Source organism: Lontra canadensis, unplaced genomic scaffold (assembly GCF_010015895.1).
Source record: "Lontra canadensis isolate GAN:19392208 unplaced genomic scaffold, GSC_riverotter_1.0 scaffold89, whole genome shotgun sequence".
Classification (NCBI taxonomy): domain Eukaryota; kingdom Metazoa; phylum Chordata; class Mammalia; order Carnivora; family Mustelidae; genus Lontra; species Lontra canadensis.
The window spans coordinates 2,367,522-2,391,937 of NW_022631083.1; the positions used below are offsets into that span (position 1 = coordinate 2,367,522).

The following is a 24,416-nucleotide window of genomic DNA, read 5'->3' on the forward strand; positions in this document are numbered from 1 at the left end:
GAAAGCGAGAACCACTGGCTCTTAGGAGGCAGAGGTGCTGAGACTGTCCAGAATTTCCCTGAAAGCCAGAATGAAGGAAACCAAGGCCCAGGGAATCCTTGTTTTGTTTTTTATAGGCTTGTACCATGTCTCTTAACGTTTATATTGTTAAATGAAAATGCATAATATTTTCTTAAAGCCAGCTTTTAAATATGAAAAACTGTGATGTGTATCACTTAATTCTGATAGTGGTCACATAAAGTTCTTTAAAATGCCTAACCATGTATGTGTGTATAACTACCATATTTATTGCAGAGCCTTTTGAAGAAACTGAAGAAAAATGGTTGTCTTCACTGGAAAATACTCGGTGGTTAGAATATGTAAGGTTTGTACAGCCACTTTCTTTTTTTGAACTTAACTTTTTTTATTTTGAAATAATTACAGACTCACAGGAGGTACAAAAACAGTGCAGTGCTCCATTTACTCCTTACCAGCTTCTCCCAGTGGTAACATCTTCCATACCTAGAATATGGTGTCAAAACCAAGTGGCACGGGGCGCCTGGGTGGCTCAGTCGGTTAAGCGTCTGCCTTCTGCTCAGGTCATGACCTCAAGCTCCTGGGATTGAGTCCCGCATCAGGCTCCTTGCTCTGCAGGGAGCCTGCTTCTCCTTCCTACTGCTCCCTCTGCTTGTGCACTCTCTCTCTGTCAAATAAATAAAATCTTTAAAACAAAACAAAACCACACCCGAGTGGTACAATGTATAGGCCTTATTCAGATTTCACCCATTTATACATGTTTCCGTGCGTGCGTGCGGCGGTCTGTGTATCTGTGCGCATATAGATCCCTGCAGCTGCCACAGTCAGGATAGAGACCTGCTCTGTCACCACAGGGCCTCCGTGCTGCCCCTTCAGAGTTGCATCCCCACCCCTGTCCCTGCAACCACTGATCTCTGTGTTTTGTGATTGTGATTTCAAGAATGTCATGTAAATCGGGGCGCCTGGGTGGCTCAGTGGGTTAAGCCTCTGCCTTTGGCTTAGGTCGTGATCTCAGGGTCCTGGGATCGAGCCCCGCATTGGGCTTTCTGCTCAACAGAAAGCCTGCTTCCCTCTCTCTGCCTGCTTGTGATCTCTCCCTCTCTGTCAAATAAATAAATAAAATCTTAAAAAAGAATGTCATGTAAATCAATCCCCTTTTTATAAAAGGGTGAATGAGTTTCCCTGATTAAAAAAATCAAAAGATACTCTGTTGAACAATCATATAAATACTGATGAAATTCATAAAGGTTATTGAGAATACAGTATAGTAGAAGATTAGGTGTGTTTGATTTCATACATTTTTAAAGGAATATTTATAGTGGAAATCTGATTTTTTGACAGTATTTTTCCCTTTCTCTTTCCAGGGCATTCCTTAAACATTCAGCAGAACTCGTGTACATTCTAGAAAGCCGGCATCTCTCTGTCATCCTACAAGGTAATTCATTACCAGTGACACTGGTCCCCGTGCCAGGAAGCTCGGTGACTGTCTGCAGTCCATTCAGTCACATGACTCCTAGCCATCTCTTACTGTCCACAGCGCCACCAGACACTACAGCTTCTGCACCTCAGTCGAGGACAGCTGTGGTCCAGCGGCAGCAGACAGAGGAATAGAAGGGAGTCTACTTTTCTGCCCTGTGTTAAACCTTCCTTCCTGTAGCATGAGAAGTGTGGGTCACAGCTCCCGCTGGAGTCGTACAAAGTGTTAATCTTGGCAGAGCGTCCTTTCTCTCTAATCTTACGACGTTTTGAATTCATACAGATGGCAGTTTAAATGCCTTTGGATCACGCTGGATTGGACTCTAAAGAAAGAGTTGGGTGTCAAAAAATCGAGTTGAATAGCCAATAATGTAAAGTTTGTCTGATGTTTAGGAGCAGTATAGTACAGTATAAAAATATGTCAGTTAAGCAAAGGATAATTATATGTGAAATAACTTTACAGCTAAAAGAATTTCTAAGCTTACCAATGATGAAGTTTCATAAACCATGAGCTGCCTTAGTTGATGAATACGCTCTGCTACTAAAGCTTACAGAAGTATTTTTACCAACTGTCGAATTTAACTGACTTGAGCAAAGTAAAGATATTTAAAACCTTTCGGGGGAGAAAAGAATAGTGATGCACTATTTCAAGTAATCCTTAACTGATGCAGTCAGAGTTATTTAATTCACAAATGCATGCAGAACCCAGCAACCCAGTAATCTGTCCTCTGAGCCTGTGGGTGTTCTTACCCTACTGCAAAATCCTACTTCGCGCATGTTTTGAAGCATTTGTTACAATACAAAAGGCTTAGAAGAGATACCGAGCCTACATTTTACTAACACTTTTATTTTGCAGAACATGTTTTTGAAATAGGTTATTATTCACTTAGTGTAAAATTCGCCAATTCTGAGTGTAGAGATCAATATTTTTTAGTAAATATACAGAGTAACTGTAGAGTTCAGAGTCCAGTTTTAGAAGTTTTTTATCACACCAAAAGGATTCCTTGTGTCCCAGCCCTAGACAACCATTAGTCTGCTTTCTATTTCTGTAGATTGGCTCTATCTGCATGTGTCATGGAAACAGTCATACAGTATGTGATCTGTTGCTTCTTGCTTCCTTCATTTAACATACATGTTTTCGGGGTTCATTCATGTAGCATGTAGCATGTTTCTTTTTATTTCTGAATAGTGTTCCTTTGTCAGTACCACATTTTATTTATATATTAGCTATTGATGGACATGAGTTTATTTCCATGTTGTCGCTGTTATGAATTATGCTGCTGTGAACATTTCTTTAAAAGTCTTCATGGGGACATACTTGTTTATTTCTTGTGGGTGGGTGCTTAGAAGCGGAATCACTCAAGTCTAGGAGTTAACCATCCTTAAAGAATGACATTGGTTGTGGGTTTTCATAGATTCCTCTTATGAGGTTGAAGTATACCTGTATTCCTCGTTTGATGAGAGTTTTTATCGAGAATGAACTTTGAATTTTGATCACACACACAATTTTTATGCATCTAATGAGATGATTATGTTATTTCTATCATTGATTTTATTTATATGAAGTGTTACTTTGTTAGATGGATGGTAAACCAACCTTGCATTCCTGGAATAGATTCTTGCATTCATGAGATAATTGACTTGCTCATATTTTGTTAATGATTTTATAATCTAATTACAAGGGATACTGGTAGACATTTTTTTTTCCTGATTTCTTTGGCTGGCTTTGATATCAGGGTATTTACTGGCATTATTGAAATGGATGCAAACTATAAAAGATGGGAGGAAAATGTTTGCCACCTTTTCAGGTGATGGTGGACTGTCCCGTCCCCCTCATTCACTTCTGAGTCACCAGATGGAGTTGACAATAGAAAGAGTATATTTAATGTTCTTAGGAAATAGAAGTAGAACAGACTCATGCAAGATTTCCACCACAAATCACTGAAATGTAAAAAGTGTGATGACTGTGCTGTTTTCTGGAAAATATTCATATATAAAAGACTATCTCCCATTAGACACTAATTGATCTGAAAGTCTGTAATGTTTTAGAGTTGCTGGAATCCAGTGAACTTTCCTAACTTGGATTATTTTGAAGGCAGCCTAGGCAGAGAGTAATGTATTATCCACTTTATTCTTTCTTCCCCTTCTCTCAGCATTTTTCTAAGTAGTATTCATTTTCTTTCCATTTTCTTGACAGAGGAAGAGGGAAGAGACTTGAGCTGTATTGTAGCTTCTCTTGTTCAAGTGATGCTGGATCCCCATTTTAGGACGATCGGAGGATTCCAGAGTCTGATCCAGAAGGAGTGGGTCATGGCCGGTTATCAGTTCCTAGACAGATGCAACCACTTAAAGAGATCTGAGAAAGAGGTAACAGAATCATAATGCTCCCTGGGAGGGAGTCTTTAAGTGTATACAAGATAAAATTCATGTCATCCTGTGAAGGGGTGTTCTGTCTGTATAGAGATGAGGAGCCTTTTTTAAATGTTGCATTTGGTACCTCTTAGCTTCTTTAGTCTAAGGCTAGTGATGGATTAGCATCCAAATTGATGCACTTAAAAAGATGACTGTAACTGTAGAAGTGAAATTCAAAAAAAAAAACTGTTGCATTTTTCCCAAGTTGAAAACTACTTGAAAAAATGCTGTATTATCTCTTCTGTAAAGCAGGTAATGAGTACGTTAGGTATTTTGAAAAATCAGTTTTGGAATATCACATTTTCTTAAAATGGGGCCTATGTGTGGAGAATGGAAAGTTGGAGAGGGTCATCTTTGTGAGGGCTGTGGGCATTGTGAACGGCCCCGCACTCCTCTCACGGATGTGCTTGTCGTGGGGAGCGCAGCCTGACTCGCGGGCTCTCAGTTTCACCACCACCTTCTGAGGAAATCCCAGCAGTGACTGCTTCACTTTTAAGTTGCCAGGACCCCGAGATACAATGGCTGTCTTCAGCTGCTGGACTTGGCGACCCACCATATGACCGAGAGACTGACGCCAACCGCATCCTGAAACTCTGCCAAGTTTTCTGGATGCTGAGCCTGCACAGTCCACCAGAAGCGAATACAGAAGTCGCTTTTTGCTTTGGGATTATTTTTTTCTTTTTTTCAGTGTTCTAAAGAATTATTTCCAGGGCAGGCTTCATCACATCTTTTAATGTCCCCCATTCATACAGTGCCAACCTGTCTGTTGACTTTGCCATCTTCGGCAAGGAAGGGCTGTGATGTTTATGGCAGTTGAACCTACTTCTGAGCTTTGACAGAAGCCTTGTTTAACCTGCCTGCGTAGCCTTGGCTCAGCTTGGGAGCTTAGTGTTTTAGGCTGAGGGGTTTTCTTAGTAATCTCTTCCTTAATGTGAGCCATAAATTTGGAAATAAATGGGAACAGTTGAAGGCCAACATTGAATGATCCCATTTTCTCTCTGTGTCTGCCAGTCTCCCTTATTTTTGCTGTTTTTGGATGCCACGTGGCAGCTGCTAGAACAGTACCCGGCGGCCTTCGAGTTCTCAGAGACGTACTTAGCAGTGCTCTACGACAGCACCCGCATCTCCCTCTTCGGCACCTTCCTCTTCAACTCTCCTCACCAGCGTGTGAAACAAAGCACGGTAAGTGATGTGTGGTCATAGCAACTGCTCGGTTTGTCTTACAGCTTTATGGAGGTAGAATTAAAGTACAGTTAGCTGCATGCTGAAAATACATCAATTAAAACTGTCTTAGCTACCATTTTAAGCTGCAGTTTCTGAATGAATTATTTAAAGACATACAAAATGTAGGAACCTGTTTCATTTTTATGAGTGAGCACGTTAGGTGTTTTTCTCCGATGTACGCTGTTCATAATAAACCAGTTTTTAGGGGCGCCTGGCTGGCTGAGTCGGTAGAACATGTGACTCTTAATCTCAGGGTCATGAGTTCAAGACCCTTGTTAAGCATGGGGCTTACATAAAAGAGAGAGAGAAAGAAAAAGAAAATGTGATATGTAACAATTTTTAAAAAACAGTTTTTAAAAATGTAAATTATTTTAACCACTGTACATGTTGTACTTTTATATTTATATTTTCACATTTGGGCTGTCCGGATCAATAATTAAAAAGGTTCTGCTAGAGGACTTTTATTTCCTGGAATAAAGGTTGTACAAAGCAAGATTATTTTCTTTAAGAGTTGTTTGGGAAGGACTGTCAGAGATGAAGGGTCCCATGGTGCTAGACTGAGATTCTCAGTGGGTGCTGGCGTACCAGGTAATCTCAGAATCCATGTCACCTGCCACACAGCAGTCCTATTGGGGTAGGATTATCAGTTTCTAGTCACATTTCATTGACCTAGAGGAAGAATCGTGACTAAGGAGGATCTCAAGCCAAGCTTGAGAATAACTTCTGATTGCCATTGGTAGAACCTTCCGGAACCATTTCTGGCTCACCTACATTTGAATCAGCAGTGGGAACAGCTGGTATATGCTGTGATAACCATTGAGAGAAACAAAAAGGGCAGCTCTTGTGGGCCTCTCGGAAGACTTTCTCAGAAGGAGGTTGCTGTCTTGGTGAGGGGTAGGGTCCTCAGCCTTGGCAGTAAGGCCTTCGAGGGGCCAGGCGACGTAGCCTGGATTAACATGAGTCCCGCCCAAGGTCCGGGGGAATGGTGAGCCCAGGTTTCCTCATCTGTAAAAATGAGACTCACCAGACTAACAGTATTACCTTTGGCCCCATTCTGTGAATTGAAAACATTTTGTAGACTGTGAAGCATTATGCTGCACTGTTTTCTAAAGAAATGAATCGTTCTAGATGTGGATATGAAAGACAAAGTGCACTGGACATTTGAGGAGATGATTTTATTCAGGCTGTTGTAATACGAATAGGAAGAACTTTATAAGTGAGGAACACCCCAAAGTAAAGGAGGAGACCTGGAGGCTTATTACAAGAGACAGGAGATGTGAGGGAGCAGGTCTGGGCTCAGAGTAGGTGAGCCATGTCTCAGTGGTGCTGCTTTCCAGGGGCTCAGGGTTGGAGAAACTTAGCACTGTCATAGGGTATTTATTTTAGGTTGGAGAGTTGGGAAGGAGATTTTCATAAAATATATTCTCTGCTTCCCTAGAAGAATGTAACCTATCCCAGTCCCATGCTGAGACCAGCAGTGGGCTTGGGCTCCTGAAGTGTGGTGAACTCTGTTCCTAAACTAATGGACTCCGAGTTGCTCCTTGTTTCTTGTCCACTGGCCGTCATCCTTGCTGGGCTGTGGTGGTACTGTGCCTGGCACTGCTTGCCTGCCCTGGTGCTTCTCCCCTCCTCTCCCTTCACTGTCCCGCGAGCACACCCGTACACACACACACACACACACACACACTACACACACGTGAGCCTTCAAAATGTACATGAGGCTAGGAAATGAGACAGCCTTGTTAGACGGTAAAACCTTGCATGTAAAATGCCAGTACGTCAGCCTGGCGGTCCCCGTGACCACCGTGCTTTGGGTATGTGGGGGTAGGGGGGGCTCTGTGGAGCCCAGGTTGGCCTCCTAGAGACAGTCACTCCTCCCCCCGCTTCTTGGCTGGATTCTGGGTGTGCCGACATAGGTTTACAAATAGATTTCTATGGAGGAATAAAAGTTAAATATTTTTTTAAACTGTATCATCTGTTTTTCCTGGTCTGTCCTCCAGTGCTATATTTTTTTAACTTGGCTTTTTTCAAAAGCTGTTTCTGGCAAGCACTAACATCGGATCCCTCCTGCCCTCAGTGCTTTATTATTCATGATTTGATCTTACAGCCAGACTACAGGCCGGCAGTGCCGCCTCTGCCTTCCCTGGGAAACTGACTGTTGATTTGAGGTCCTGATTTTTAGCACGACTGCTGTTCTCAGTCCCTTCTACAAAGACTTTGCCTTCTTTTCTCCATTCTGAGGCCACCTTAGATGCTCAGGTTCAGGTACTATTTGTGGAAAATCTAATCTTCCTTGGAGATATTTTTAGTTTCACATTAAAAAAAAAAATGACTGATTCCTATATATTTTCCTAAGTGGGCCATTAAAACAGGTTAGGGTTTATGTTTTATTAGATTTCAACTCTTAACAATAGTATTTTTTTAAAACAAACTGATTGTTTCTATATGCACATATATGATGAAATCTCAAATAACTAAAAAAAATTTCTTTTAATATATTTGGTGCTTAGTGGGTTCAGTTTTACTCATTTGAAATAGACAATGTTGTAAACTGTCCTGTGCTGTTAGATAGCTTACCTGTTTCTGGCTGGCACCAAGTCGACATCGTGGGTCACACCTGGTTACACCTGTGGCACGGAGCTGGCCTCCTCACTTCAGCGCTGCTTTTCTGATGACACTTAGTCTTTGCCTTTTTTTCTAATTTCCAAAGAAACTGGTTTTTTGGAGAATACTGAAAGGTACACAGAAAATAAGAATCCATCGTCTCCCACCATCCAGAGAATCGGTATCTTGAGATATTTCCTCCAGAGAGCTAATAATCTGCATAAACCTGCTTTTGTCACTCAGCCGAGATGAGGGTCATGGTTTGAGATGCTCCTCACCTCCTCCACGCAGACGCAGTGGGCTGTCAGCCCGCAGCCTAGTGTCGCTGGCTCCCCGGGCCCCGTGAGCCCGGGGAGCAGGTGGTCCGGCCTCCATGCATGGTCTTCATGGTCTTGGCCAGACACCAGGACTGTGCACAGTGTGGGGGGTGGCTTCCTTCCTCGCTGCTCCTGGGCTATGGTTTGGATTTCAAAGGTCACTGGGTAAGTGCAGGGTGTGTCTCCACTTAGAAAAATGGGGTAAAATAGATGCCAGTGATTTCCATCCGAAGATTGTCTTGCACATCCATTCGCCAGTAAATTTGTAAGTGTACCATCGTGTGCTCAAAAAGTAAAATGCTCCAAGTGCAGAAGTAACCGCGACATGTTTCAGACTCTGTGGTATCATCTCTGTGAAATTTCAATTCTAATCACATGCTCACTGCTCGGAGGCCCCGCTTCCTTGGGGTCTTCCAGGAGAAAAGGCCCTCTGCTCGCAAACACAGCATGTGAGGTGTCCCTCTGAGGCACGGAGCCAAGAATATCTCTTCTCTCAAAGCAAAACATGCTGCCCTCGGGGAATAGAGTTGCTATAGTCCAAAAAATTCAGCTTAAATAGTGATGAGTGGCTCATCACAAAAAAGGAATGTATTTAAGAAAATCATTTGACATCTTTTCACAGATGTTCAAATATTTTATTTTGCAGGAATTTGCTATCAGCAGAAATATCCAGTTGGGTGACGAAAAGGGTTTAAAATTCCCCTCCGTTTGGGACTGGTCTCTTCAGTTTACAGCAAAGGATCGCACCCTTTTCCATAACCCCTTGTACATTGGAAAGAGCATGCCTTGTGTGCAAAACGGTTCTGTGAAATCTTTCAAACGGACAAAGGTAAATTACAAAAAGGCACTGACGATAAAAACCTGGTGTCTTCCCTTAACGACAGTGCCAGAACAGATTCTGAGGGATCATTTGCTTTGTACCTGAAATAACCCTGCCCCGACTTTTCTTCTTGGCGACTGAAGGCCACAGAGCTCGCTCAGCCTCTGGGATTTAGCAGATAGGAGCTCTGAGCCTGGGAGGCCCCATTCCTGAAACCCGTCCGCTTGCCTGTTCTTTCTAGAATGAGCCAGGTCTGCACTTTTTCCTAACTGAGAAGTCTTAGAAATTTGCATTTAAGCAAATTACTGAACAGGATGTATCCCCTCCCCACCCCCATGCAGGCAAGTGCTGAGAGCCAGAGTCCGTTCCTAAAAACGTGGAACTCCAGTGGAGGAGGATCGGGATGAGTATTACAGGGAAGGAACAAAATGTTCTTTATGGCCACAGTTCCACCATCTCTCATAGTACTAGGCTTCTGTTTGCCACTGCCTCTTTACTGTCTTTCCAAAAAGGGGAGCCCAGGAGAAATAATGCGAAACCCTGTCTTCTGCACAGAAAAGCTACAGCTCCACTCTGAGAGGAATGCCAGCTTCCTTAAAGAACGGAATCATCGGTGACCAAGACTTAGTTCCGAGGAGAAATTCATTAATATTAAAAGCAAAGCCTGACCCTCCTCAGCAGCCCGACGGCCAGAGCAGCGGGATGGAGCGGTACTTCAGGGAGTGGTTTTCCAAACCAGCCGACCTGCACGGCGTCCTCCTGCCGCATCTCTCGGGGACACACGTGAAGCTCTGGAAACTCTGCTACTTCCGCTGGGTGCCCGAGGCCCAGATCAAGCTCGGGGGCTTCATCACTGCCTTTCGTAAGCTCTCCCTGCTGGCCGACGAGGTGGACGTGCTCAGCAGGACGCTCCGGCAGCAGCGGGCTGGGCCTCTGGAAGCCTGCTACTCGGAGCTGGACAAGAGCAGGATGTACTTCCGGGCCAGCGGCCCGCACGATGCCTCGGCGACGCCCGACTTCCTTTCCTCCTCCTTCCCCTTCTCCCCCGTAGGCAACCTCTGCAGACGAAGCATTTCAGGAACACCATTAAGCAAATTTCTAAGTGGGGCCAAAATATGGTTATCTACTGAGACACTAGCAAATGAAGACTGAAATGTACTATTTTCTGAACATTTTGAGGGCAGCCATAAACTTGCCCTCTGACTTAAAATTGCTAACCTAGGCATTTGAGGCTCCAAGAATTTTCTATGTCAGAATAACAGTTGAAATTTGCACTAATATTTAAAAATATGTTGAATTGTGCGTCTTTCATAATTTTTTTTTAAAAAATAGGCAGAACTTTTCTTTCTTATGGCCTCTTTTTTTGTCATTTCAGGCCTAGCTTAGTTTTAGGTGATCTGTAGGCAGACATTCCCCCACTCTTAATACTGTGAGCAAACGAATCAGGTTTTGTCTGTGGCATTTATTTTGTCCGCATCCATTTTCTCCTGCCACCTTCTAAAGGTTACCTGGTCCTCAGGTGAGCACCCCAAAGAAGCAGACACCAGGAAAGCTAAGAAATTAATTTTAAGTAGATTTTCAAGATGCATCCGGTAAGCGCCCCCCACAGGCGTTAGGTGGTATTTGTATATTTTTCTGGTCACTTGGTTCTCGCTAATGGAACTCACCTGAGGGTTCAGTATTTCCAGGGCCATAATTTATTGGAGGTCACCTTGTTTGGTACCGTAGATCACTGTGTTTTAAAATCATGAGTTTGCTTTTACCTTCATAGGACTAATATGCACTGTTGACTTTAAAAGATTTGCTGTAGATAATACAAACTTAGAAGTGCCTTTGACATTAATATTAATTAAGGTATGCATTAACACAAAGTAAAACACAATTTCAGTTTTTAAAATTAGGGTGTTAAAAGCCTACATATTAGAAACAGGTTTCTCACCACTGAGCTTCATACCAATAGCCAGGAGTTCCCAGAACTATATTTCCTTCCCTCTGAAAGTCAGCGAGGACACCGCGGTCCTGTGGGGAGGACCAGGTTGGTGACAGCAGGAGGGGTGAGTGCTGTCCATGTGGAAATCCACCCTCACAAATAGAGGTCTTGCTCAGGCATTTAGGGCATTGCCCATCAGAATTTCCAGTGCGGTTAGCTGTTGCTGACACTTTTCCCTTGGAAATCGCTAATGAGGTGGTGAGTCTGCTCACCTGTACAGAAGGCCCTTCTCCCACGGACAAAGTTCTTAGTGGTTAGGTATGGCCAACAGGACAAATAAAAGGGTACTCCTCTTAAAATACTGCTCCTTAACGTGGAGAGAAGCCCCCAGCTCCTGGCCTCTGCCAGCAGTATTGCGATGGAGAAGCACACAAAGGTGTGTGTCGGTCTGGTTGTGGGACAGGAGCCCAGGCCACACGGTGGGGGCCCCGAGCAAGGCTTGAAATGGCAATGGCGGTCGGCGCCACACCCTGGTCCCTGTTTATGGGATGGATGTTTTCAAACTGGGCGGTTACTTAGAGTTTCTTAAACTGCCACCTTAAGCTTTAAAGAAGTTTTATAGTGAAGTGGTTAATCTTTTCTAAAACAAGCTTTTTTCGAAGCCGTATTTTACTGTTAATGTGTAATGAGTAGCTGTTTCTATTTGAATTATTCTTTTTACAAATGATACCTCTGGACTTCAAGGACAGAAGGTTTCAGAAAATGCCTTAAGAAATTCATCTTGTGGCTAAACCCAATGTTTTTGCCAGCTTGTTGCCTAGAAGATAAGGGCTTTTTTTCAGTTTATATAAAAAAATAGCACTGTTGCCATTAAACATTTTATAGTCCTTGATTGGAAACCAGTCCCAATCCCCTTAAAATCTCACAGCGTGTCCTGCCTTAGAAAGTGTAATAATTCTCCCTTTTTGGTTAAGCTGCCTTTTTATTATTACAGATTATCCTAAATTGGGGGGTGCTGGAGAGGGATTGTTGAACATTTATTTCTTTATACTTCTCTTTCCTCACACATTTATTTCAATCCCTTTAGCAATTTTTTTGTTGTTAATTTACAAGCTTAAAAAAATTAGGTACTATTAATACTGTTTTAAAATAGAAAATGTGCATATTTTTGTATGATAATCAAATGTACTAAAAATGGTTTTTCATTTTATTTTTGCTGGACAGTTGTTATATCATGATTATTGTGCCACAATTTACCGTGCATAATATGAAGAACAACTATACCGGCTTTAAGTCCTGGCTGTCGTAGAGCTGCCCGGCACCTGTGCTGGCAGAAAGGCAGTGGTGGTGACCGAAGTCTCGTGTGTGGTTATGGACGCCGCGCTGAAGAGCGCCTCGCTCTCCGGCCCCTCTGCCCTGCGAGCCAAGTGTGTGCCGACCGGACGCCACGCGGCCCTCATAGCTTGGGACTTTGTAGTACTGAACTGAAAGGTGTACAATGTCTTACTGTTATTTTATGATGGAAACCAGTTTTAAAACCAAAAATGTCTTAACTTTATTTAAGAAAAGTTTATTAATTTGTGCTAACAGAGGGTTAAAATTCGTCTGCGTACTTTCAAGAAAACCTGCCTGCCGTAGCAGTAACCTCAAGTAGTTAGAACTTGATTTTGAGAGAAAACTAAAAACCTTTGTGCCTAAAATTCTGACTTGAGTTAAAGTAGGATGAGCAGGAAGTGAGAGATCTTGTTCAACAGTGATGAATGTGAAGGAAATTTTGACTGCTAAATAAAATTTCCACAGAAATTGGTTGCTGTAGTTATCAATACAAAATCATCTACAAGAATGCAGTGATTCAAGAAGCGAAGGCATTTTCTTCCAACAATACTTGTGTGGGCTCATCCACTCCCATTTTTTTGCCTGCTCTAATCAGAACTGGCTATAGTTAAGACCATGTGGGTATTAATGGACAATGCCCTAACCTGTCCTTCCATTCACTAAATTACCAAGCTGGGGAGTAACATTTCCCTAAAAATGTCTCCGAACTAGTCTGGGGGGAAACTGGGGCCCCCATCCCGGACTCCTGGTCCTATCATCCTGGTTAGTTGCCTTCCTACCATAGACCTTCCTTGGCTTAGAGATCTTGGGAAGAGCCCTACTGCAATTACACCGTCTATATAGAAAATTGCCCCTCTAGTCATTAGGTTAGGGATGAAAAGGGACAGTTGCCTTTGATAAAGACTGTTCATTCCTTTGATAATCTAGGCCCAATTAGTAAGAGCAAGTTAAAAGTTACAGAACTTAATGAGAATTTATTTTTAATTCCCAGAGAAAGAATTTGTGCCCTTCTTTAGATAATCCTAAAGCAAGAATGTTCAACAGCTGAGTGTATCAGGGCAGTAGAGAAAACCTTAAATTCAGGTCTCTCCAATGTACTTACTAGAAACATCAAGAATGTTATTTTTATGAAAGACCAAAAGCTGTGAAACATCCCACTTGTTTGGTTTTTTTCCCAGCTGTTTTGCAAGTCTAGTTTAATAACGTAGATGCATCCATTTCCTAAAATGGCCACCAAGGTACTGACCTTCTAGAAAATTCATCACCTGCTCTGTGTGATCAGTGAGTACATTTGAGCCAAGACCAAGTTTTATGACACACAGACACTGTACAATGATGGGTCTTAAACTCTCAGGTTTATTACTGACATGACAAAATCAAAGTTAAATAAAATGTAACGATGCTTTATACTTTTGAAAATCAATCCATTTGTCTCCAGACACCCCCAACTCCACAGCTTAGTTAAGTGAGGCTTTTGCTTTTAGCTCCAATGGCAACCACGTGGCAGACTTCTACCTCAGCCCCCAGCTTCTGCAGTTCATCCAACCAGAGCATTTGCTTATGTGAAAGACGATCGTTGGGGCCTTTAACTTCCACCAGCTGGAATGTAAGTTTTAAAAAAAAAGTTATTAGTATCTTACTGAAACAACAGCCACGTATGCTATAGTAGTTTTCACCTATACTGCTCTACTTACATATATAAAATAAAGATACATGTATGGAACTCAGAATTTTCTGTAGAAAGTAGGCAGTTCTTCACAAAGAACTAGTAATTTGATTCTGATTATACAGCTGAAAAGCAGTTTTAAAGCATGCACTAGATGGTTGCTCCCGTGCTTAAAACCCTCTGATTACTTTCTGTATATTTGCAGTTAAATCCAAACTTTTGCAGTTAAATCCAGACTTTTGCCAGGACCTCTAAAACTATGATCTGGACTGTGCCAACCACTCCAAAGTTCCGGAGAAAGACCAACCTCTTCCCAACTGAAGGGCCCTTCCATATGCTTGCTGTTCCCGCTGCCCGGGACATTTCTTCCTGTTCTTCACGTGTCTGACTTCTTACCCTTCAATGCTTAGCTTAAATTCATCTCAAGAGAGGTCCAGCACATCTCTAAGCAGGATCCTTCCTATGTATTTCCTTCACGGCATTTATCCGAAGACGAAACTGTGCATTACATACCAGCTTCATGAAGGCAGGAACACTGTCAGTTTTATTCACTGCAGATTAATGAACTTCAAAACAGCAATAAAAACTATCCAGATTTTCCAAATTTGATGGAAACTATAAACCCAAGGATCAATGAACCCCAAGAAAAGAAACATAACACTACAAAAAGAAACAAGTCCCATAATTGGTGATAAAAGGAATATTCTAAAAGCAGCTAGAATTTTTTAAAGCCTAAAGGGCTTTAAAAAACAATGCAAGCTAGAGGACAATGGACCATTATTTCAAAATACTGAAAGAAAAAAGCTATCAACATAGAATTTTTTTCTTCAGAGAAAATACCCTTCAAAAGCAAAGATGAAATAAAGACTTAGAGAAAACCTAAATAATTCATCACTAGAAGGCCTCCATTTTAAGAACTGTTAAAGTTCTTTAAGCAGGAGGACGACATCGCATGGAAATGTGGATCTTTACATAGGAATAACAAGCAGAATTTTTATCTGGTGGAGGGGGTGCCTGGATGGCTCAGTCAGTTAAGCATCCAACTCCTGATTTCAGCTCAGGTCACGATCTCAGGGTCCTGGGATCAAGCCCTGTATTGGGCTCCATGCTCAGCAGAGGCTTGAGGATTCCCTCCCTTTCCCTCTTCATCAACCCCTCCCCCTGCTCTTATTCTCTCTCTCTCAAATAATTAAATCAATCTTTGAAAACAAATTGTATCTAGGGGAAGAAAAATAATTTGTATCTGTGAGTAATTACAAAGATTCTTAAATCAACTGTAGAAAGCAAAAAAAATGTAGAGTTTGTAACATGTAGAAATACGATGTATGAACAGTACAAAAAGACCAGGAGAGGAGATACAAAAACATTCTCTTGTTCTTTATACTGTACAAGGGATGGCATAACATCACCTGAAAGATGGGAAGTTTAAGATCTACACAGTCAACACTGGAGTGTTGACACAACAAAGAATTAGAACACAATCTTTAAAAAAAAAAAAAGAAAAAAGGAGAACAAGAAAGCTCAAACAGAAAACACGTATCAAGATGGTAGCTTTTTTTTTTTTAAGATTTTATTTATTTATTTGACAGAGATCACAAGTAGGCAGCGAGGCAGGCAGAGAGAGGGAGGAGGAAGCAGGCTCCCTGCTGAGCAGAGAGCCCAATGCGGGGCTTGATCCCAGGACCCTGAGATCATGACCTGAGCCGAAGGCAGAGGCTTTAACCCACTGAGCCACCCAGGTGCCCCTCAAGATGGTAGCTTTAAAGCCAATCATCAATAATCACATCAAATGTAAATGGTCCAAACCCAATTAAAAGGCAAGAGGTTGTCAAAGTGAATTAAAAAGTCATACCCAGGTATAATGCTGCCTACAAGAAGCCCGTTAAAGATGAAACAAGTTAAAGTAAGAACAGAAAAAGATACGTCCTGTTAGCACTAATCAAAAGAAAGCTGGAGTGGCTATTTACTAGTATTGGTTGATTTCTCAGTGGAGAACACTACCAGGAATAAAAGAGGGTCATTTCACGATGATGAAGAGATCAACTCATCAAGTGGATGTGACAGGCCTTCAAGTTTATACATCTAATCACAGAGCTTCAAAATATAGGAAGCAAACTGGAGAGAACTAAACTGCAAGGAGAAAATACACAAATCCACAGTTCCAGTCCGAGATATCCCATGACCCCAAAAGCATGATCCGTTAAAGAACAGAGAAGTTGGACTTGGCCAAAATTTAAGATTTCTGCTCTTCAAAAGATACTATTATGTGCATGAAAAGATAAGCCACAGCCTGGGATAAAATATATCTGATACAGGATTTGTATCTAGAATTTTATTTTAATCTCAGAACTTAGTAATAAAAACCAACCTGGGATGCAGCAGGGGAAGACCAAGGTGAGGCAAGGTGGCCCTCGGCCCTGAACATGTGACAAGGCATTCACTCCTGGGAGCTTAGAGAACAGCACCCCATCATCTCAGCCTCCCGGTGTTCACACCTGCAGAATTCCTTCCCTTGGAGGGGGGCACTGGAATCTGTAACTTGCTTCTAACATAAGAATACAGCAAAAGTGATGGAAGATCCCTTCCAGGATCCGGTTATAAGAGACTGACTCCCATCTTGCTAACACTCTGGCTCTTCTCGCCTGCATGCTCTGATGAATGAGCTGCTAGGTGGAGTGTTGCGCGGCGGGGAGGAGAGGCCTCCACAGCCCCTGGTGTGGACGTCCCGCCAACAGCCACTGAGGAACCAGGGCCCTCAGTCCAACAGCTTTCAAGGGATTAGATCTTGCCAACAATCATCCAAGAAATGCCTAGACTGGAGCCTTTGCTTAAGTTGCTAATGAAATTATCATGGAAATAGGACTTTCCATTCTGATGCAACTGACCTTACAGCGACGGCTCTGGGAGTCCCACACCACCAGGTCGGGGAGGCCCCCTCGGCAGTGTCGGAAGTCTGTGGCCAGGCGCCGGCACACACCACTGAGGATGGGGCCGCCCAAGCAGGAAACGAGGTCCTGAACACAAAACAGAGGGCTGGTTAGCCATGCCTTACAACAGAAATCCTAGAATACTTTCACTGATCACAAAACAGAGAAAACTGTAATTCCACAGAGAAGGATTCCAAGGACAACAAGGGTCGTTCTGCTGCTTGGGCCAGGGCCAAGGCCACAGGGCCACTGGCCAAAATGCCCACCACAAACTCTGGGAAATTAGGTTTCCTTTGCCCAGTCAGACTTCTCTCTAGTTGGGAAACCCTGGGGAACAGATGAGGAAATGGCGGCCGGCCATCGAGGAAAGAGGGAATTTGGTGTAAATCCTCAGAAATAGGACAAGGATGAAGGCCAGTAGTTGCAGGGACAGGAAGAGCACCTCCCTACAGAGGGTCATAGGTCAGGCAAAGGGAAGCTGTCAGCTAAGGGGAAGAAAGCAACACTGGGCTTACTCTGTGTCCTGATATGGTCCCACTGATAACAGGGACATCTGGACTAGGGGACTAGCATTTCCACGAATGCATACGCAGGACCATCACATAGAGAAATATGTGTGCACATACACATGCACACACGTGTACAGATCTTGCCAGAAGCACACCCAGCACTGGGGGGTGGTACTTTCTGGCCAAATCTTCCTGCAGATTTTCACCTGAGCTTGCTGAAGAGAAGCAAAGCGATCCCAGCTGACAAGGGAAGCCACTCTGCCCTCCTGTGCCTGCCACACAGCTGCCACCCAGGCGCGCAGGCTCTCCACGGGCGCACTGTGAATCTGCTGTAGCCTGGCCTCGATGGCCGGCCGCCGGCTGGCGCAGAAACTGTCCGTGTACAAGTCCAGCGGGAAGGCCTGCATTGTGGGGAAAACAAGCCCTCGTTCAGTGCCCGGACAGAGCCGGGGTCCTCAGAAGAACACTCGATACCATAAAATCTGGGAAACCAGCAAATCATATTAAATTGACACATTCTTCTTCTCAAAAGAGAAGTAAAAAATTAAGTAATCGCACATAAAGCAACTTATTGCACTGGTTTGTCAGAGTCATAATCGGTAAAAAGAGCCTTTGGTTTACATCGGCGGAGCTCTCAGCAGGCGCGTGCCACAGCACACGCGGGGAGGCCTGGCCCTGACAGGAGACTGACTGGTCAAGGTCGAAGCTGAAGAAACCCACACTACAAGTTCAAGTGGAATGAAGGTAAAGTAGGTTCAAGGTGAAAACTTAACAGACTTACATTTTAAGATCTATGAATCCGAATGTAAAACTAAAGACTATTCTTACAGAGAATCAGCACCATCCCAGAGCCCGTCACTGGCAGGCTTCTGATGGCTGCAGACACGGCCCGCAGGCAGGCAGGAGGCACAGAGTGCAGGAGCCGCTGCTCGACTAAAAAGCACACCCAGGGTCCAGCGTGACCTGCGCACCTGGTAGGCGTTTCTGAAGACATCTGGTATCCCGTCCATGAAGACTGTATCCCACAGGAGGAGGCCAAACAGCGTGCTGAAGGTGGACCCTTCCCCATGAATCCCTAAGACAAAGCAACACACACAGCAAAGTCCGGTTTTTCTGTTTTTTAAAAACCCACCATAACCTGTTGTTACTCATTTTGAAGGAAATAATAGATTTTAGTTTCAAATGCAAAAGCTGTTTTCTTGCCATTCCTAACTCATCTGTTTACGTCACTTTGCTTATATACAGAAGGCTCATTTAAAAGCAAAAATCTTAGTAATTATGGGGAAACTCAGACCCATAAAGTAACAGTTCTCCAACTTTAGTAAGAAATGTAAGGAACATGTTTAAAGATAAATAAATGAAAGCAGATTCCCTCCTCAGGTTCCTGGGGTTCGATTTGGCGGGTGTGGGTGGGCATGCGGGGCTCTGTGCAAGGTCCCGCAGCCAAACCTGCAGAACGGCTTCCCAGAACAGATTTATCAGAGAAAGACCAGCACCCAGGAGCCTGAGCCCTCTGACCTAGCAGGTGCTGTCTCCATCCACCTCACTGGACCTAGTGTTCCACTGCTTTGTCCTGGACAAGTGTGCCCAGTGTTTCTGAGATCCAGGGCTCTCCTAGAAACCTTCCATCCCAGAGCACCAGGGCTCTCCTAGAAACTTACCACCCTAGAGACCACCAAGTTCAGATCCCTGCCTCACACCCCACACAAACTGTACTGACTGAACCACAAGCTCAACTGACCATGTGTTCTGGCCACATAGGTGTTCACAGCAGAGTTGAGGAGACCAGAGGCTGTCTTAGCACAGCACGCAGACCTATCTCCCAGACAAATGCTCTGCACTTCAACACACCTGACAGGGGATGATGCCCCCATGGGTGCCTCTCGGCCTTGGTGAAATGAGGTGCTGACCCCTATGACCCTGTCCCAATGGGCAGGCAGAAGGGCTCTCACTCAGGCCTCTGGGCTGGAGCCAAGCCTTTTCCACCAACAAGATTTACACCAGGACCCCAGGCTCCTACCCAGCCAGGGGTAATGCTGGGTCTCCATTTCTAGCGTGCTCTCTGCCCAGGAGTGCACACCGTCCACCCTCCAGGCAGGAACACTGGCGGTCAGAATTCCTGCACTCCTAAGTGGTCTACACCATGCATTTGTATTGGAAGTGAAGTCACTTTTGATGACCTCCTTCTGAGTCCCTCTGAAATAAACTTCCCTGAAGGGGGCCTGAGATGGGCCTTACTTCCAAACAGACTCTCAAACAGACTGACAGCAAGGGTTCCACTCATTTTCACTGCATCATTTTTAAAAAATGAAGGAAATATTTTATACTCTGGAAATGGAATCGCCTGTACATTTTTCAAGCTCGTGGCTAGACTGAAAGCATTTCACTGTGCTCGCCTCACAGCCTGCCCACCACACGCCCTAATACCCATGCTCTCTGCCCTCGACTGCCCAGTTTACGTGTCTCCTGTGGTTTCTCTGAGGACAGCTCTTCATTCTGTTCTTTTATTTCTAACCTTTAAGTCTGTGGTATCTCTGTCTTCGCTGGGGCTTGTACTTGTTCCCTTATAGCATCTCCCTTCCCTGTGAGCAATAAAGATACCACACAGATTAATCTTAACCGTTCTAACACTCGTCGTCATTTCATGGTCCTCATTAATCTTCTGAAAGCTGCCGTAACACTCAATGGAATAATGTCCTTATTTTCACCAATTTGAAGGTATTGGGGTGTTTTTAATCCTTGTGACCCCTTGGCATGGGCAAGGGGAGTCCTGCCTGGCGGAAGGATGGGTTTGGTGTGCAGCTCCAGGAGCGGGCATGTGGGCCAGTGTGTAGGGTCGGCTTCCAAGGCCTGAGGGTAGGGAGGCGGAAGGAACACCACGACCAGAGTACACAGGGCTGACGGCACCGCTCCGCTTCGGTACAAGGGCACGTTCAATAGCTTCCATGACAAAGAGTTTTAAAAAATAAAGAAGACTAGAGTGGCCTCTCCAGCAGAGCTGCCCTGCCCTCCCCCTTGTCTCTGGGGGTGGCCGATGGGTGCTTCCTTTGCAACTCCTCTCTCACAGCATTTGATTTTACTTTTTCTAGTCAGTACTACACTTTGCTAAGGACAGAGTGACAAGTTCATCAGAAGGCAAATTCCCGTCTCCTCTTTGCCTGGGCCTCAGATAAAGCACTGATTGTCTGAGAGCAAAATCAAAACAAGAGTAAGAAGAGGGGCTGATGCGGGTAAACAAACACCAGCAATTCCAGAAGAGATAATTATTTAGAAACAAAACACTTTGCTGTTCCTGTGTTAACATAACCTGCATGTTAAAAAACCAGAATTTTAATAAAAAATGTACAAAAAAGAAAACTAAAACCAAAAGCACTGCTCTTTCTAGCAATTTCTCTGGTTCCTCTGGTGTTATCCCATCCCAGGACTTGGTCCTTCAATCCCCTGAGAGTTGTTGGCTGACTATGAGGCCTGCTCACTCTTTCCAGAACAGCCTGGCCCAGCTCCACAGCTCCTACCTCCTCTAACGGGCTCTGCTACCAGGCAGCACCTCTGGAATCCTCTGCCCATTCTTCTCCTCCCAGGCCCAACAAAAGCTCTCTGAAAGAAAAAACCAGTCCCGCTCGCTTCTAACATTCCACCGAAAGCACTGTTCCTCACAGGCCTTTGGCGGTGGATGCTGGCTAAATCGAAGAAGACGGCCTTTAACAAATATCGTGACTAAAATCCCCTTCCACGCTCTCCCAGGTCAGCAGATCTTCCACCGGGGCAGGACGGAGAGACGGCGGCCACCCCATGCCGATGACCCATCACCAGGGATCGGGTGGCCTGGGAGAAACGTTGTGCTTTACCCTGGTCGAAGCCGCTGCGTCTGTAATAGGCCAGCGCCACTTCCTCCACAGAGCACAGGACTGCGGCAGGGGCGGTGGGCTCCCCAGCCTCCATCACAAACACAGACTTGCCCATCCCGCGCTGCGGGCACAGCCGGCCCGTGATGGTCACCTGAGACGGCAGAAGGAGAACATCCATCAGTCTCCCTTGAGCTGTAGTCCCTGCAAACCTTTCATGTCCTATGGACGCACCTCGCTCTGCTCCCTGTAAGCCACCTATTCTAGCAGAGTGCGAGACCGTGTGACCCATGCTCTGGCGACTGTGAGGGTGTGGACAGGCCCCCGGAACAGGGGAGACATGGACCCCAAAGCTGTTCTCTAGGGGCCGTGACCAAGCAGGAGACACTGGCAGAAGGGCTGTGAGCTCCTGACTCAGGAGTTTTACAGAAAGTCACTCAGCCCAGGGCTCAAGCAGACCCACACCCCAGCCAGCTCAGCTTCTGATGTAGGAGGCACTGGTGTGAAAACCGAGTCCTGTCCTAAATGAGTACTGGAGTTTTCTACGTCTAAAAGAAAATGCATACGAAAAACTGTTCTTAGGCTGTTTCCTTCCAGGAAAAAACCCAGCATATCCACTTAAGTCCAAAGTGCCCAAAGGATATTTACTTACATGTTTGACATCATCCACAGTTATTTCTGGCAGCTGATGGAAGAGGTGCCTGTACTTCCGACAGCTCGGAGACTCTCTCAGGCGCAAAGCTCGCTGATACAGTGAAAGACGATGTCCCGTCCTGACTTCCGGATCGGCCAGCCCTTCTGTGATGCACTTAACAGCCTAGCAAAGAACATGGTCCCACATCAGGATCCTGAAAGAGCTCATGGCAGCATCCGCTAATTTAATGTGACAGGAAACCCTACTGTTAATTAATTATTCAATTTTGCTAATTACTAAATGGGTAAAGCAATACTTCCAGAGATAAAGGGTATTTCCTTAGATCTCATTCTGTTCCATTTCTTTCTTTTTTTTAAGTAATCTCCATGCCCAACGTGGGGTTTGAATTCCCAACCCTGAGATCAAGAGTCACCCGCTCTACCGACTGAACCAGCCAGATGCCCCATCATCCTGCCACTTTTAATGCTCAGGTCCACTCAGGAACCACAGAGCTGGCCCAGCCTCCTCATTTACGGGGAGAAGAATCTTGCGTTGGGAGAAGTTAAATGCATTTCTTAAGGTTACTCAAAGTTGGACCAAAAAACAAAAGGACTGAAAATACCGTAACATATGACTTCAGGCCTCAGAGGATGACTAAAATCAGAAACAAGAGAAATAGTAAGTGCTGACAAGGATGTGGGAGAAACCGGCGCCCACGTGCACTGCTGGCAGAAATGAAATACGACTCAACCCTGGGGAAGTCAATGTGTGGTTCCTCAAAAAGCTAAACACAGGATTACTGCATGACCCCGCAATGCCACATCTGGGGACATCCCCAAAAGCACTGAGAGCAGCGTTTTGAAAGATATCTGTAGACCCATGTTCATAAGCGGTGTTATTCCTAACAGCCAAAAGGTGGACGCGAGCCAAGTGTCCATGTGGAGACGACGGGACGGACAGAACGTGGTCGATCTGTACAATGGAATATCATTCAGCCTTGAAGGGGAAGGAAATTCTGATACTGCCTACAGCAGGGCCAAACGCGGAGCACAAACCGCCACGTGAAACAAGCCAGAGACAAGAAAGACCAAATACAGGAAATACCTAGAACAGGCCAAGTCCTAGAAACAGGCAGCGGACGAGCCATTACCAGGGGCTTTTGGCGGGGTGGGGAGGGGTGGGCAACAAGCAGCAATGACCAGCTGGCTGCAGAGCTTCTGTGTGGAGCGATGACCAAGCCCAGGAACGCACAGCGGTGGTGCCGGCACTAACACCGTGATTGTAACCGATGCCACCGGAATGTTCTGTATTAGTTCTTCCGATAAGAGAATAAAAAGTAGAAAACAAACAAATAAAAAAACATGCTGAAAATCAACGAAAGATCAGGCCATCAGGAGTGGAAAGGTCAAGGGAACGGGAAGGGCAAAGGAGACCCGCGCTCTGTGACCACGTCCACGGGGAGGGGCCGGCCACCCGCTGAGCGCTCTGCCTACAGATTCCTCCACCGGAGACAGATGTAAAGAAAGAAAGGCGACAGTGATGAAATGATGAAGACTATGAGTGTGGCCAGGAAGATCTCTGAGAAAAGGCCAAGAGCAACGAGGATTTTCTGTCAATCTCAAAAATATCTCCATGGCTCTTCTACCTCTGTGCTCCTGTGAGCAGAACTGTGAACAAGGGGTAAATCCAAACCCTCTGGAACCTCTATTTCAATGAAAGAAGAAAGTAGGGGCGCCTGGGTGGCTCAGTGGGTAAAAGCCTCTGCCTTCGGCTCAGGTCATGATCTCAGGGTCCTGGGACTGAGCCTCACATCAGGCTCTCTGCTCAGCAGGGAGCCTGCTTCCTCTTCTCACTGCCTGCTTCTCTGCCTACTTGTGATCTCTGTCTGTCAAATGAATAAATAAAATATTAAAAAAAAAAGAAAAGAAAAGAAAGAAGAAGGAAGCAGCATAAATACAGGGTTTCTCTGCCTTTGGCTGTGGGGCCACCAGACGCTGTTTTTTGCTATTTCAGCCTGAGTCAACACGGAGGGGTAAGGAAGCACCACACCCACCTTCAAGAAAGAAAACAGCTTTCACCAGCTTGAAGTGCTTTAGGTAACAAGGCACTTTCTCAGTTTAAGGCAGTAAAAATAGTCTGTCCTCTTTCCACACCCATGGTCAACTTTTCCACCTCCACCTCACCCTGATTCACTTCATGTTGCCGCTTTAAAAAACAAAAGCTTCCAGAGCCACAGTCCCCTCCGTTCAATGCAAACACAAGGCTGGTGGAGAAGAACCCCAGGCAGCCACACAAAGAGCCACTGTTGCCTCTGGGCTTAGCAGAAGCTGCCGTTGGGGGCCCCCCGCCCTGCTCAGCTCAGGCTGCACCCTGGACTCCCAAGAGGCCTGCTCAGCACTCATCAGACCACACCCTTCCCAGGGGAAGGAAACATCTTCCATCAGACTTTCTACCTGGAGGCCCCATGTAACAAGTGAATAAAATCACCATTTCCTAAACAAAAGGACTTCCTTGAAAGCACCTGCTGAGGATGGGGACCTCTAATTCTCCTGCTCCCTTAATGCCTAAACCTCAACACAGAGCCGACTACCAACCCATCTCCCGAATCAGTGTAAAGTGTCCTGTCCTCACTGTAATGCTTCTGTTAGCTTTTGGGGGGTTGGAAGAACATAGACAAAAGAAGGTTAAAAAATACATACTCT

The 24,416-nt window shown here is 44.8% G+C and overlaps 2 protein-coding genes across 8 annotated transcripts in view; one reads left to right on the plus strand and one right to left on the minus strand.

Annotated features, from left to right (window-relative positions):
- MTMR10 (myotubularin related protein 10) overlaps positions 1 to 10,188 on the plus strand; it is a 48,668-nt gene extending 38,480 nt beyond the window's left edge. For 2 of the 3 annotated variants that reach the window (XM_032835952.1, XM_032835953.1), the window contains 6 exons: positions 295 to 364; positions 1,380 to 1,450; positions 3,689 to 3,858; positions 4,915 to 5,085; positions 8,695 to 8,877; positions 9,424 to 10,188. In XM_032835952.1, the coding sequence (XP_032691843.1) occupies positions 295 to 364; positions 1,380 to 1,450; positions 3,689 to 3,858; positions 4,915 to 5,085; positions 8,695 to 8,877; positions 9,424 to 10,020 (1,262 nt within the window). In that variant the 3' untranslated portion in view covers positions 10,021 to 10,188. The other variant, XM_032835954.1, reaches the window with a different exon arrangement.
- Positions 10,189 to 13,469: 3,281 nt separating this feature from the next.
- FAN1 (FANCD2 and FANCI associated nuclease 1) overlaps positions 13,470 to 24,416 on the minus strand; it is a 32,290-nt gene continuing 21,343 nt past the window's right edge. For 4 of the 5 annotated variants that reach the window (XM_032835955.1, XM_032835959.1, XM_032835957.1 and 1 more), the window contains exons 9-14: positions 21,733 to 21,897; positions 21,084 to 21,234; positions 18,207 to 18,310; positions 17,442 to 17,636; positions 16,685 to 16,813; positions 13,470 to 13,732 (exon numbers count right to left, since the gene is read on the minus strand). In XM_032835955.1, coding sequence (XP_032691846.1) covers positions 13,595 to 13,732; positions 16,685 to 16,813; positions 17,442 to 17,636; positions 18,207 to 18,310; positions 21,084 to 21,234; positions 21,733 to 21,897 — 882 coding nt within the window. In that variant the 3' untranslated portion in view covers positions 13,470 to 13,594. The remainder of the gene's footprint in view (positions 13,733 to 16,684; positions 16,814 to 17,441; positions 17,637 to 18,206; positions 18,311 to 21,083; positions 21,235 to 21,732; positions 21,898 to 24,416) is intronic. The other variant, XM_032835960.1, reaches the window with a different exon arrangement.